We start from the raw sequence: 14,939 nt of genomic DNA, 5'->3' as shown, positions 1-14,939 counted from the left end.
GTAAATAATCAGGACTTTTAGCGTGTATAGAGCCAGCATATCTCCACATGTAAATGGGTGAATTAAGGGTTTATTTCAACCAAACCAGAGTGGTGATTGTTGGAACAGTGGAAAGATGAACCAAGATGGCTTTTAATAGTTTTATTTAGTTTCTGTCCACTTTGAATGAAGTGTGTTTCACGATGATAAAAGTCCTGATTATTTACATGGAGTCTGGTGTAGTTTGGTGATGGTGATTTCATGTTAAACTAAAAGGATCTTCCTCTTTAACTAAAAGGTCTATCTCTGTAGGGATCCTTTCATAATGTTGTCAGACACTTAGAATAATAATCTGAGTCTGTCAGCAGCAACAACAGAACTTTTAGTGGACGCTGACTGGTGCTGAACACCTGACCAGTTTCAAAGATTGTTGCTCCCATCAGTAACTTAGACACAAAAACATCAGAAAATAGGGTCCAAGGTTGAAAATGTTATGACATTATTAACGTCATCACCTCCCCAGGCGTCCACGTCTTCCCACGGCATGCTGACCCTCGACCTAGTCACCGAGGAGGACGGTTTGTCTCCAGATTACGATTGCGACCCGCAGGAATCCTCCTGGGAGAAACTCCAGGCCGACCTACTGCGGGGGGGTTCGTGCGGACAGGTGGTGGCGGCAGTCGGGTCTTCGGGGATCGGAGTTCGTCAGCGAGCCGGCACCGACGTGTCGAAGCTGTGGGCGACGTCCAAGGAGCCCAAAGTGAAGACCAGCAGTCTACCCAGAGCGAGTGAGCTGTCCTGGGGCCAACAGTCACACCTGGAGGCCTCCAAGCTCCACAACACCCAGCAGGCGCAGGTAGGGAACCCTAAACATTTTAAAGAGCCCATATTCTGCTCATTTTCAGGTTCATAATTGTATTTTGAGGTTGTATCAGAATAGGTTTACATGGTTTAATTTTCTGAAAACACCATATTTTAGTTGTTCTGCTCATTGCTGCAGCTCCTCTTTTCACCCTGTGTTCAGGTCTCTGTTTTAGCTACAGAGTGAGACCTCTCACTGCTGGAACATCTTTGTTGGCAGTCGCACATGCTCAGTAGCTAGGTAAGGACTACATGCTCAGTAGCTAGGTAAGGACTACATGATCAGTAGCTAGGTAAGGACTACACGCTCAGTAGCTAGGTAAGGACTACACGCTCAGTAGCTAGGTAAGGACTACACGCTCAGTAGCTAGGTAAGGACTACACGCTCAGTAGCTAGGTAAGGACTACACGCTCAGTAGCTAGGTAAGGACTACACGCTCAGTAGCTAGGTAAGGACTACACGCTCAGTAGCCAGGTAAGGACTACACGCTCAGTAGCTAGGTAAGGACTACACGCTCAGTAGCTAGGTAAGGACTACACGCTCAGTAGCCAGGTAAGGACTACACGCTCAGTAGCCAGGTAAGGACTACACGCTCAGTAGCTAGGTAAGGACTACACGCTCAGTAGCTAGGTAAGGACTACACGCTCAGTAGCTAGGTAAGGACTACACGCTCAGTAGCTAGGTAAGGACTACACGCTCAGTAGCTAGGTAAGGACCACATGCTCAGTAGCTAGGTAAGGACTACACGCTCAGTAGCTAGGTATGACCACACGCTCAGTAGCTAGGTAAGGACTACACGCTCAGTAGCTAGGTAAGGACTACACGCTCAGTAGCTAGGTAGACTACACGCCCAGTAGCTAGGTAGGACCACATGCTCAGTAGCTAGGGTAAGGACTACATGCTCAGTAGCCAGGTAAGGACTACATGCTCAGTAGCTAGGTAAGGACTACACGCTCAGTAGCTAGGTAAGGACTACACGCTCAGTAGCTAGGTAAGGACTACATGCTCAGTAGCTAGGTAGGGACTACATGCTCAGTAGCTAGGTAAGGACTACACGCTCAGTAGCTAGGTAAGGACTACACGCTCAGTAGCCAGGTAAGGACCACACGCTCAGTAGCCAGGTAAGGACCACGTGCTCAGTAGCTAGGTAAGGACCACATGCTCAGTAGCTAGGTAAGGACTACACGCTCAGTAGCTAGGTAAGGACTACACGCTCAGTAGCTAGGTAAGGACTACATGCTCAGTAGCTAGGTAAGGACTACATGCTCAGTAGCTAGGTAAGGACTACACGCTCAGTAGCTAGGTAAGGACTACATGCTCAGTAGCTAGGTAAGGACTACACGCTCAGTAGCTAGGTAAGGACTACATGCTCAGTAGCTAGGTAAGGACTACACGCTCAGTAGCTAGGTAAGGACTACATGCTCAGTAGCTAGGTAAGGACTACACGCTCAGTAGCTAGGTAAGGACTACATGCTCAGTAGCTAGGTAAGGACTACATGAGCCAGCTAGCTGTTTCTCCAACTTCAGTAGTACAAGGCAGGATTAGCCGGGAGACTTCTTCTAAATGAGGGAACACTTCCACCTTTGTGTGAATACCTGCAGAACAGGGACATGGAAGTAGTTCTTTTGGAGATTATGGTGAACTAGTGTGTGTTGTAGCAGTGTTTTGCCATTGAGAACGAGCTAGCATGCTAACGGTTAGCCCCCTAGCCCCCTCGTCTCGGCTAGTGACGTAGAAAGCCGTGCAGATGTTGACAGCTGAAGGCAGGACACATTCAGCATGGATGGATGTTTTCAAAGTCTGTATGCGTGTGGAAGCACCAGAGACACAAAATAACTCCCCAAATCCCAGAAAAAGTGATTTTTTTATAATATGGGCACTTTAAACCACTGCCATCTAGGCCTCGTTTCTGCCCTTCTGACCAAGAACAGATCCAAGCTTCAACCCTCTCTGCTAGCTGCCTAAGCTACCTAGCTTCAACCCTCTCTGCTAGCTACCTATGCTAACTAGCTTCAACCCTCTCTGCTAGCTGCCTAAGCTACCTAGCTTCAACCCTCTCTGCTAGCTACCTAGCTTCAACCCTCTCTGCTAGCTGCCTATGCTACCTAGCGTCAACCCTCTCTGCTAGCTACCTATGCTAACTAGCTTCAACCCTCTCTGCTAGCTACCTATGCTACCTAGAGTCAACCCTCTCTGCTAGCTGCCTATGCTACCTAGAGTCAACCCTCTCTGCTAGCTGCCTATGCTACCTAGCGTCAACCCTCTCTGCTAGCTACCTATGCTAACTAGCTTCAACCCTCTCTGCTAGCTACCTATGCTACCTAGAGTCAACCCTCTCTGCTAGCTGCCTATGCTACCAAGCACACTGTGTTTGTATTTTTTTTACATCTGGAAGTTGTCTCATTGTCTCAGAGACTTCTATAAAAACAGACGTGACGAAGATAGTGGAGTCTCCCCCTGCTGGATGGTAGAGAGAATACAGCTTTAAGGAGTCTCCCCCTGCTGGAAGTTACAGGGAATGCAGCTTTAAGGAGACTCCCCCTGCTGGATGGTAGAGAGAATGCAGCTTTAAGGAGTCTCCCCCTGCTGGAAGTTACAGGGAATGCAGCTTTAAGGAGACTCCCCCTGCTGGATGGTAGAGAGAATACAGCTTTAAGGAGTCTCCCCCTGCTGGATGGTAGAGAGAATACAGCTTTAAGGAGTCTCCCCCTGCTGGATGGTAGAGAGAATACAGCTTTAAGGAGTCTCCCCCTGCTGGATGGTAGAGAGAATACAGCTTTAAGGAGTCTCCCCCTGCTGGATGGTAGAGAGAATACAGCTTTAAGGAGTCTCCCCCTGCTGGATGGTAGAGAGAATACAGCTTTAAGGAGTCTCCCCCTGCTGGATGGTAGAGAGAATACAGCTTTAAGGAGCTTCGTCAGATACAAACAGCAGACTTGTGTTACCTTTCAGGTCCTTCAGTCTCAAACGCCTCAGCCGGGGAAGAGGTTCAGCATGCAGGGGCGGAGTCGCTGTGCCTCCATGGACGAAGTCCTCTCCTCCAGGTACACAAACTATCACACACACAACACACACACTATCACACACACAACACACACACTATCACACACACACAACACACAAACTATCACACACACAACACACACTATCACACACACAACACACACTATCACACACACACACACACAACACACACACTAACACACACACACACACACACAACCACACACACTATCACACACAACACACACACTATCACACACACACACACACACTATCACACACACACAACACACACACTATCACACACACTATCACACACACACAACACACACACTATCACACACACACACTATCACACACACACACTATCACACACACTATCACACACACACTATCACACACACACACACACACACACACACACACACACACACACACACACACACAACACACACACAACACACACACTACACACACACACACACACACACACACACAACACACACACTATCACACACACAACACACACACTATCACACACACAACACACACACTATCACACACACACACACACACACACTATCACACACACAACACACACACACACACACACAACACACACTATCACACACACAAACTATCACACACACAACACACAAACTATCACACACACAACACACACACTATCACACACACAACACACACTATCACACACACAACACACAAACTATCACACACACAACACACACACTATCACACACACACAACACACAAACTATCACACACACAAACTATCACACACACAACACACACACTATCACACACACAACACAACATACAACGTCACACACAATACAAACTATCATACACACAAATCGTCAATACTACTGGCCACGCTATCTATCACACACAAACTATCACACACAAACTACACACACAACACACACACCATCACACACACTCATCACACACACTACGCACACACACAATACTTCACACACACACACACACACACAGACAGAGAGACACACACACACACACACATACACACACTATCACACTTTAGTCACTTTTTCTGATCTTTTTGTCCCATTTTGTCTGGCGCTCTCATACTTCCTCCCCTTATTTCCCGCTCTGCTCCCGTCAGAACTGGTACGGCCACTAGAGGGCGCCGCCACTAGAGACTAGAGGGCGCCGCCACTAGAGACTAGAGGGCGCCGCCACTAGAGGGGCCGCCACTAGAGGGCGCTGCCACTAGAGACCAGAGGCGCCGCCACTAGAGACTAGAGGGCGCCGCCACTAGAGGGCGCCGCCACTAGAGACCAGAGGCGCCGCCACTAGAGACTAGAGGGCGCCGCCACTAGAGACGGGGCGCCGCCACTAGAGACTAGAGGGCGCCGCCACTAGAGGGCGCCGCCACTAGAGACCAGAGGGCGCCGCCACTAGAGACTCAGAGGGCGCCGCCACTAGAGACCAGAGGGCGCCGCCACTAGAGAGGGCGCCGCCACTAGAGGGCGCCGCCACTAGAGACTAGAGGGCGCCGCCACTAGAGGGCGCCGCCACTAGAGACTAGAGGGCGCCGCCACTAGAGGGCGCCGCCACTAGAGACTAGAGGGCACCGCCACTAGAGGGCGCCGCCACTACAAACCTGAATATAGGTCAGAATGATGCTGGAACAAACCACTTACGGGGGAGTTTTTTCGGGAGGAAAGTCTGGTGCATTCTGGGATTCACTTTAACAATTAAACATAAAATATATGATGGATTATTTATTTATTTATCTAATCAACCAGGAAAGTATTTGGGATTCAGAGGTCATGGGGGGGGTTATCCCCAAAAATAATCAAACTGACCAGTGCAACCCCCCAAAAAAAATTATTATAATTTCCTTTACATAAATAAAGACATTTGCACCATAAATGAAAGCAGAAAAATTCACCAAAATGCAGAAAATGAAGTTTTTGATGTTCAAAATTTCAATTTTGCTCAAAAGTGGAGATCTCAACCCCGCCCCCCGCCCCCGCGCCGCCACTAGAGGGCGCCGCCACAAGAGAGCGCCGCCACTAGAGACTAGAGGGCGCCGCCACAAGAGGGCGCCGCCACTAGAGACTAGAGGGCGCCGCCACTAGAGGGCGCCGCCACTAGAGGGCACCGCCACTAGCGACTAGAGGGCACCGCCACTAGAGACTAGAGGGCGCCGCCACTAGAGGCGCCGCCACTAGAGACTAGAGGGCGCCGCCACTGAGGCGCCGCCACTAGACGAGGGCGCCGCCACTAGAGCAGGCGCCGCCACTAGAGACCAGAGGGCGCCGCCACTAGAGGGCGCCGCCACTAGAGACTGAGGGCGCCGCCACTAGAGGGCGCCGCCACTAGAGCGCCGCCACTAGAGGGCGCCGCCACTAGAGGGCGCTGCCACTAGAGACTAGAGGGCTCCGCCACTAGAGGGCGCCGCCACTAGAGACTAGAGGGCACCGCCACTAGAGACTAGAGGGCGCCGCCACTAGAGGGCGCCGCCACTAGAGACTAGAGGGCGCCGCCACTAGAGGCGCCGCCACTAGAGACTGAGGGCGCCGCCACTAGAGGGCCCCGCTAGAGGGCGCCGCCACTAGAGGGCGCCGCCACTAGAGGGCGCCGCCACTAGAGACTAGAGGGCGCCGCCACTAGAGACTAGAGGGCGCCACCACTAGAGACTAGAGGGCACCGCCACTAGAGGGCACCGCCACTAGAGGGCGCCGCCACTAGAGACTAGAGGGCGCCGCCACTAGAGACTAGAGGGCGCCGCCACTAGAGGGCGCCGCCACTAGAGACTAGAGGGCGCCGCCACTAGAGACTAGAGGGCGCCGCCACTAGAGGGCGCCGCCACTAGAGACTAGAGGGCGCCGCCACTAGAGGGCGCCGCCACTAGAGACTAGAGGGCGCCGCCACTAGAGGGCGCCGCCACTAGAGACTAGAGGGCGCCGCCACTAGAGACTAGAGGGCGCCGCCACTAGAGGGCGCTGCCACTAGAGACTAGAGGGCGCCGCCACTAGAGGGCGCCGCCACTAGAGACTAGAGGGCGCCGCCACTAGAGGGCGCCGCCACTAGAGACTAGAGGGCACCGCCACTAGAGGGCGCCGCCACTAGAGTCCAACTATCAACTAACAAAAGTCTCTTTCTTCATCTCTAACTTATCGTATATAACGTTTTTGTTTCGTTTTTTTTCGTAAATAATAAGAAACGTAAATAAAATGCCGAAAAAGTCAAAAAAAGTGACAGAAAACCAAGAGCTAGTTGACCAAAAAGTGTATTGGATAACCATCACTTACTGTAACCACTGTAAACCTCTCCAGAAAGATCAGAAACTGATTGAAGATCTGAGAACAGAGTGAGAATTAATTACTTCTCTGCAATTTTCACACTTTGCGAAGTCAGTGGGCCTGATTGGACCCTTTGGCGGGCCGGTTCTGGCCCACAGGCCGTATGTTTGACACCCCTGCTGTATGCATATATTAAGTTAGAAGTTCAACTGTCTTTTCTTGTCGTCCTTCCCCTCCTCTCTCCCTCCCTCCCTTCTCCAGACCGGCGATGATTCGCTCTGAGTTTCGCTCAGCTCTGCGGCGATGTCCGACCGAAGAGGAGGCTGGGGGCGGGGCTTCGGTGCAGCCCGTCGGGCAGCTGCAGAGCCTCATCGCCCAGAGGATGCAGAGAGCTCAGGAGCTGCTGGAGGAGATGAGACTGCAGGTAGGGCAGGGCGATATGGAGAAAATCAAATATCACAATATTTTTGACCAAATACCTCGACATCGTTACAGCAACGATATCGTAGCGTTGACTATTGGTGCTTTCACAAAATATTTACACAATGAGATTTTTGATGAATAATCATCAGTAATGTGGATATAATGACTAAGTGGGGAAAAGGCAAATAGTAGAACAGAAACCCGTTCTCATTAGGGTTAGCGTTAACCCATTTTTTCAGTTTTTCGATACCCAACGCTAGTTGTGCTACACCCCTGCTTCTTGCGTTCAGCGCGGTCGGTCGGCGCAGTGCTGGTGGCAATATGACATCAACGCAGCCGGGGCGACTGTGCATAGAGGGTCTGATCGCCGAGCCGATTTTGTAACAACTGGGACGTTGCAATGGTTGGCTACAGGAGAGAAAAAGTCTGTTCTTTGGGCCGCTGTGACCGCGCCCCTACCGCGCTGAACGCAAGAAACAGCTTAAACACTGGCGCATTTACAGAAAGGTTGATTGTTGTGCATTGTCCTAATCCTACTATATTAGTGCTGTCAGTTAAACGCGTTATTAACGGTGTTAACGCAAACCCATTTTAACGGCGTACATTTTTTTATCGCGAGATTAACGTTATTTTTGGCCTAGCAAACGTAGTTTTTTTCACATGCTGTTGCAACAACTAGTAACGTTAGAAAAACTACAACACCGCACCAGATCTAGCTAGCCTGGAAACACAACAACAGGCGCGCTGCACACACTTCTTTGGGCTTGAGAGCCGGCCAAAGAGTAGTAGGCTAACGTTACGTTTTGAGTGGACGGCGAGCACGAGACTCCGAAATAGATGCCAGTAAGATTCTGAATGGAAAGTTGACTTTTAAAAAGTTGCCAAATGGTTCCATTGACAAGACGAAAGTGATCTGTGTGTTCTGATGGTCGAGCACAAAGCTGATGGTCGAGCACACAGCTGATGGTCGAGCACACAGCTGATGGCCGAGCACACAGCTGATGGCCGAGCACACAGCTGATGGTCGAGCAGACAGCTGATGGCCGAGCAGACAGCTGATGGCCAAGCAGACAGCTGATGGCCAAGCAGACAGCTGATGGCCAAGCACACAGCTGATGACCAAGCAGACAGCTGATGGCCAAGCACACGGCTGATGGCCAAGCACACGGCTGATGGCCAAGCAGACAGCTGATGGCCAAGCAGACAGCTGATGGTCTAGCACACAGCTGATGCCAATTCTCCGCCCCCTCGTCAAAGCCAGGCGACAAAAGCACAAAGCAAGCCGATCTACTTTTCCATGTTGATAAGAGCATTAAAATGAGAAAATATAATGGGATAAAAAGAAATCAAGGGGCATTTAGAATAGATAAAAATGTGCAATTAATTGCGATTAATCGCGAGTAAATATTTTAATCGTTTGACAGCACTATACTAAATACATCTGAAATGGGATATCACTAAGAATAATGTGTGTGTTATGACTGTCAGGAGTTGCAGAAGGCCAAAGCGGAGAGAGAGCATGGAGGCAGCTCTCCGTACCTGAAGGGCATCGACTCTCCTCGCCTCCACCACCTCAGGGGCTCCGACTCTCCGCATGCCAGGTCCGTTTCATTATTCCCACTAATATTTAATCAAATCCAGGGGCTTTTTTATTATAAGAATATGTATATTGTACATTTTTCCTGCCGCCAAGGCATCACTATTTTATGAATGAAACATAGCAGAGAAACATAAAAGTGCTGATAACTGCTCTGTATCAAAAAAGAAAGTAAGGCTCTATCTCGAGAGTTACCTCAACTTCGGTTTCGGAGGGGGGGGGGGGGCTCAGCTTTTCTTAGACATAAGTAGGGGGGGGGCCAAGGAAAAAAGGTTGGGAACCACTGAATTAGGTGATGGAGACCAGAAAGTCTCCTGTATGGTTCCAGGGCTTTGATTATGTTGCTGCCTTGATCTGTTCCCCTCACTATTCAGCTGAGGGAGCTTATAGGGTCGAGATATTTTTTACGTTTCTTCATTCGGATCCATTTGCGATCCGTTCCGTTCTGAATAAACTAACAGCAGTTTACGTGCTTCGTCCTTGTTGCATTATTCATTAAGATTATTCTAAACAGATTTCTGTAGTTCAAACAACTCTGAATTGTAGTTGAGAACGTCAGTTATAACGGCCAACGTATTAAAAACTTGTCGGGTTTAAATCAGGCTCGGGCGTGACTTTCGCCAAAATGCAACCTAGGGTCTTTTTGTGAATGTACCCGAGTCAAACTTTCGTTTAAAAGCATATTTAGGACGATATTTGTGTACCCAGAGTTTACTAAAAAGAAAGGTTTTGAACAACTCACCGTAGCTCTCGTTGTTTCTGGCCGCTACCACCTCGGCAGTCAAAAACGAGTCGATATCCGAATGCGAATGAACGGACTCCATATGAGGCTCCTTTTTCAACTACGAGGTCAATACTGTTTTTCAATAATGACAAAACAAGAAATAATCCGTGCATTTATATGGAACTAAGCTTTAGGAGCTTTCCATTTTTACTCTCCTCCATGTTATGTTGCATTTGGAAATTGATTGTTTTTGACTGATAAAATGGCAGCGGCCGGAAACAACAAGACCTACAGTGAGTCGTTCAAAACCTTTCTTTTTAGTAAACTCTGGGTACACACACAATGTTGTCAATGCTTTGGTTAAGGTGTAGAGCCCCTGATGAGACTTGGAGCAAAGTCTCATGTTGTGTCGAGCCTTCTTAGTGGTTTAAAAATAGCTATTTTGAGGCTAGCATCAAAGTGCCCCTAGCACTCCCATTCAAAAGGCCATTTGACCCAAAAACGAGAATATGGTACATCTTAAAAGTGGTGATTCCGTCCTAAATATGGTTTGAAACGAAAGTTTGACTCAGGTACATTCACAAAAAGACCCTACGTTGCATTTTGGCGAGAGTTACGCTTTAATGTGTCGGGTAGGGCTCGGAAACAACGTGCACGGACTCGGGTAGGGTCGGGCTTGATAGTTTTGGGCCCGATCTAAGCTCTACTCTGTTGGACCAGTGGGGGGTGGAGAGGGTGGTCGGGGTTATTCATGATGGCTAACAGTTTGTTCAGTGACCTCCTCTCCACAACAGCAAACGATGCTCGTTTGAGCAGTATGACTTGAAAAATAGGTGCTGTGAAACCAATTTGGATCGTAACGTTTAACTTGATTCTTGTTCTCCTCCTGCAGCAAGTCACCTGGATCTCCTCGCCTCCGGGGGAAAGACTCGCCCCGTCTGAGAGGCCGAGAGTCTCCTCGATCCAAAGCTAAAAGGAATCGCTCCAAAGGGACTGACTCACCTCGCTCCAGAGGATCCCAATCGCCCTCTGCGAAAGCAAACGACTCCCCTCGACTGAAAGATTTGCCGCGGACAAAAAGCACCGATGCGCGTTCCCCGAAACTCAAGGGATCACGCAGCGCCTCTTGTCCCAACGAGGACGACGACTCTGCTGCGCAGAAGTCGCCCAAATCAGCAACGAGCGTCAGAGGATTCGACACGTCCTCGGTTAAAGAAGCCGACTCACAACAAGAGAGCGAAACCGACTCGCCGCGTCCAAATCAGAAGCACTCGCCGAGCATTTCTGGGTCCTTCGAGCCTTCACAACCCAAAACCCCCGACAAACACCCTCCGCCTGCTTCACCGCCCGCCCCGCCTGCTTCACTGCCCGCCTCGCCGCCCGCCCTGCTGTCGGAGTCGGAACTGCGGAGGCGGCACGAAGAGGCCGAGCGCCTCCTGGAAGAGGCTGTGTCGTCGTGGAAGGAGGCACAGGAAGTCCTGCAGGAAGTGAAAGAGCTGCAGAGCCAGACGCTGCGGCGGCAGCGCCGGAGAACCTACGAAAAGATGTCGTTGACAGTGGCGGTGGCTGGGTTGCCCAAGGCAACCACGGCGGCAGATACGGACGACACGCCGAACTCGCCGACATCCCCCGAAGACGAGTCCGAGATGCCTTGACGATGGGGATTTTCTTTCTTACAACTATTTCTTGAATTCTATTTTACTCGAAGGACCTTTTTCAGCATGCTTACACGCTTAAAAAAGCAGACAGGATTTGCATAATTTTGGGGGATTTTTTAAATGTTTTGCATCTTTTAATCTGGGGGATAATCCGTGGGATGCACGTAAACACTTGAGCAAACGTGGATTGTTTTAAAAAACCAGCAATACCGTTCTTCCCGGGAGGTTTTAATGACTTTCACTGCTTGAATTGAATTTTCTCAGTGGAAGTTTTTCAGCATTGTAGCAACAACACATTATGTGCAAGCATTTGTGTAATAAATGATTACTAGGGATGCACCAAATCCAGATATTTTGGGGTTCGGCTGAATACCGAATCCACTGGTTAAGATTCTGCCAAATCGGGAACCGAATACTGAATCCTCAGTCCATGAACACAGTCAACACATTAATGAAGTAAACAGTGACTGTCCTTCCTTTGCCGTACCTGAAGTTGCTGCATTCTGGCTGCTGTCTGTAGATTCCTTCATGCTCAGCTCGTATTCTTCCAGATGTTTCATACCAGATGTTGTAACAGCGGTGATGTTGTGTATTGTTTAGGGTCCTCGCCACCACCAGACTAATCAGCATTGCAGATTGAACATGTAGCTGGACTTGAATGGCCTTCTTTTGACTGAAAGTACTGCCAAACAACCCTTTTTCTGCTCACCAGTTCCATTTCCACTTCCTCTCAGCCTGCTGCATTGAAGCTCCACCTACGTAAACACCTTCCTGTAATCAACGGCGCCGTCATCACGTCTACCACCGTAGCGCGCGTAGTGCAAACGTAGGCCTAAGGTTCGGCAGAAACCAGAATCTCGTCAAAAAGCCCAATATTCAGCCGAATCTGAAGCCGAAACCTGGATTCAGTGCATCCCTAGTGATTACCTAACGCTGCAGGTTTTACAAAATGAAAAGGGCTGTACTTTTCGTTTTCTCTACTGGCTTTTAAAGCTGTTTGAAGACAAAATCAAAAGGTAAAATATATATAAAAATATATATAGCCTGTATAGTATTTGAATTGCTTGTCTTATCTGTACTTACACGCATCACGATGCTTGCAAATTTATTACAAAATGAAGTGAAGATGTTTTACATTTTGACGTTTTATTAGCCTAGATAATGCTTTTGCTTACACGCAAAAAAAAAAGCAGACAGAGTTTGCATATTTTGGGGGGATTTTTAAATGTTTTGCATCTTTAAAATCAGGGGACGGTGGGATGCACGTGAACACTTGAGCAAAACGTGGATTGTTTTTCGAAAACCAGCGAGTTCTTCCCGGGAGGTTTAAGGACTTAAATCCTCCACTGTGCACTAGACGCCCTCTCACTTCTGCTGCTACGCCACGAAGTCCCTTCGTCACGTTTAGTTTTGAGTGAACACAGTTTTAAACGGAGATGCACTCCCCTTCACCTTCTCTAATGGTGCTGCTGGCTTTGTCTTCTTTCTCTTTTATTGCTGAAAGTGAAGCGAAAAAGCCTCTCTGTCGATTTCAAAGACAAGTTCGCGTTCCCAGGGAGTTTTTTTCAGGGTTTTTGGGGTCAACACATTGACCCAAACCCAAAGTGAGCCCTGAGGACTAAGGACTAAAGACTCACAGACTTAATTGATCTCAGGTGCTAAGTGTGTGAGGTCACATGGGCTCAGATAGGTATAAATGGGATTGGGACAGCACTTCACAAGATGACGTTACGTTGGCGACATATAATAACAAAGATCTTGCTGACACTTGCCGGTTTGGGAATTTTCATTTTAAGTTTGTTGCTTTCCACACGGCCAAGGCCCAGGAGACAGCGGCCTGATTCCACGTTTTCAAACTCTTGTTTTACGAGCTGGACAGCAGGCTGGTGCGTGTTCATTGGTCGTGTGTCGTTCTGTTGTTTACCTTTTGTAATTCCCAGATTTCTCTTTGGTCTCTACGGTAAACGTCACAACGCTTTGAACTGTGGGTAATTCCCTTTGGTGAAGTCTGCATCAATGCAGACTCACGGAAAGGGCTCGGTAAGTGTGTCTTCAAACCCTCACGCCCTTTGAAATTGACACTGGGACAACCCTAAGCCCTTAGGAATTTCGTGAGAACGCGCACCAAAATCCGTGAGTCTGTGAGTCTGGACTTTGGGAATGGGCCATTCTCACTCCCAGCGACGCTTGTTCAGGTATCTTTAGCGTTTGTTGCTGATGCAAAAAAAGTCTCCTATAGCGTTTAACTGGCACGTGGCACAAGAACGGGACAGTTAGGTTTAGGAAAAGATGATCCTTCCTTACAAAATGATCCTTCCTTTCCCATTCATTTCTATGTAAGCAGTCGTGCAATGCATTCTGGGAGCGTCGTGGGGACTTTTAGAAAGGCGAGCCGGCTGCTCCTCATTTGCATGAAGTTGAATCCAGCTAACTTTATGCAAATGAGGAGCGGCCGGCTCGGCTCGCCAGCACTCAAAAGCTAAAAGACTAAAATCTTTTTAAACTGGCCGTTGTCGATCTGAAACGAAGACTCAGATTCAGCAACTGCACGGCCTATTTCTCGCCCCACGTGACGCGTTTGTCCAATCAGCTGCAGCCATTGCGGTTGTAGGAGGGCGGAGCCTGTTTTCTTTGCTTGTCAGTAAAGAGAAACTGGTAAGCGGGGCGATATAGACACGTCCCGCTACTGACGCAAAAAGTCTCCTTTAGTGTCATATTTAGACACGCTGCTGCTAGGGTGCGTCTAGGCTAACGTCCATAAACTTAACGGAAAATATGTTAGTTTTGTGTTCCACAGCACTGCGGAGGAAGGTCTGGCTAGTCCACACAGCATTCCTGGATGGGAGAAAAACATGCTCTGGGTTTTCGGCATTTCTTTAAACCAATCACAATCGTCTTGGGCGGCGCTAATGCTGCATTCCAGACACAATTTTTAGCCCGTAAGTTACGACTTCAAGTCACGACTCACGACTTGGTAGCGTTCCAGGGTTCAGGTTAGCCTACCTAACGTTGACGTTAGCTAGCGGCTACCTAACGTTGACGTTAGCTAGCGGCTACCTAACGTTGACGTTAGCTAGCGGCTACCTAACGTTGACGTTATCTAGCGGCTACCTAACTTGACGTTAGCTAGCGGCTACCTAACGTTGACGTTAGCTAGCGGCTACCTAACGTTGACGTTATCTAGCGGCTACCTAACGTTGACGTTAACTAGCGGCTACCTAACTTGACGTTAGCTAGTGGCTACCTAACTTGACGTTAGCTAGTGGCTACCTAACTTGACGTTAGCTAGTGGCTACCTAACTTGACGTTAGCTAGTGGCTACCTAACTTGACGTTATCTAGCGGCTACCTAACGTTGACGTTAGCTGCTGCTAGCTGATACTAGCGATTTCTATTC

The 14,939-nt window shown here is 49.0% G+C and overlaps 1 protein-coding gene across 1 annotated transcript in view; it reads left to right on the top strand.

The window, feature by feature from the left end:
* Nucleotides 1–13,779, top strand: part of LOC144529230 (pleckstrin homology domain-containing family O member 1-like) — a 28,956-nt gene extending 15,177 nt beyond the window's left edge. The window contains exons 6-10 of the mRNA XM_078268235.1: nucleotides 503–835; nucleotides 3,795–3,886; nucleotides 7,403–7,565; nucleotides 9,053–9,165; nucleotides 10,778–13,779. Coding sequence (XP_078124361.1) covers nucleotides 503–835; nucleotides 3,795–3,886; nucleotides 7,403–7,565; nucleotides 9,053–9,165; nucleotides 10,778–11,540 — 1,464 coding nt within the window. The 3' untranslated portion in view covers nucleotides 11,541–13,779. The remainder of the gene's footprint in view (nucleotides 1–502; nucleotides 836–3,794; nucleotides 3,887–7,402; nucleotides 7,566–9,052; nucleotides 9,166–10,777) is intronic.
* Nucleotides 13,780–14,939: the final 1,160 nt, after the last annotated feature.

Source organism: Sander vitreus, chromosome 14, assembly GCF_031162955.1.
Source record: "Sander vitreus isolate 19-12246 chromosome 14, sanVit1, whole genome shotgun sequence".
In the NCBI taxonomy this organism is placed as follows: domain Eukaryota; kingdom Metazoa; phylum Chordata; class Actinopteri; order Perciformes; family Percidae; genus Sander; species Sander vitreus.
This window is presented reverse-complemented; position numbering and strand designations above follow the sequence as displayed.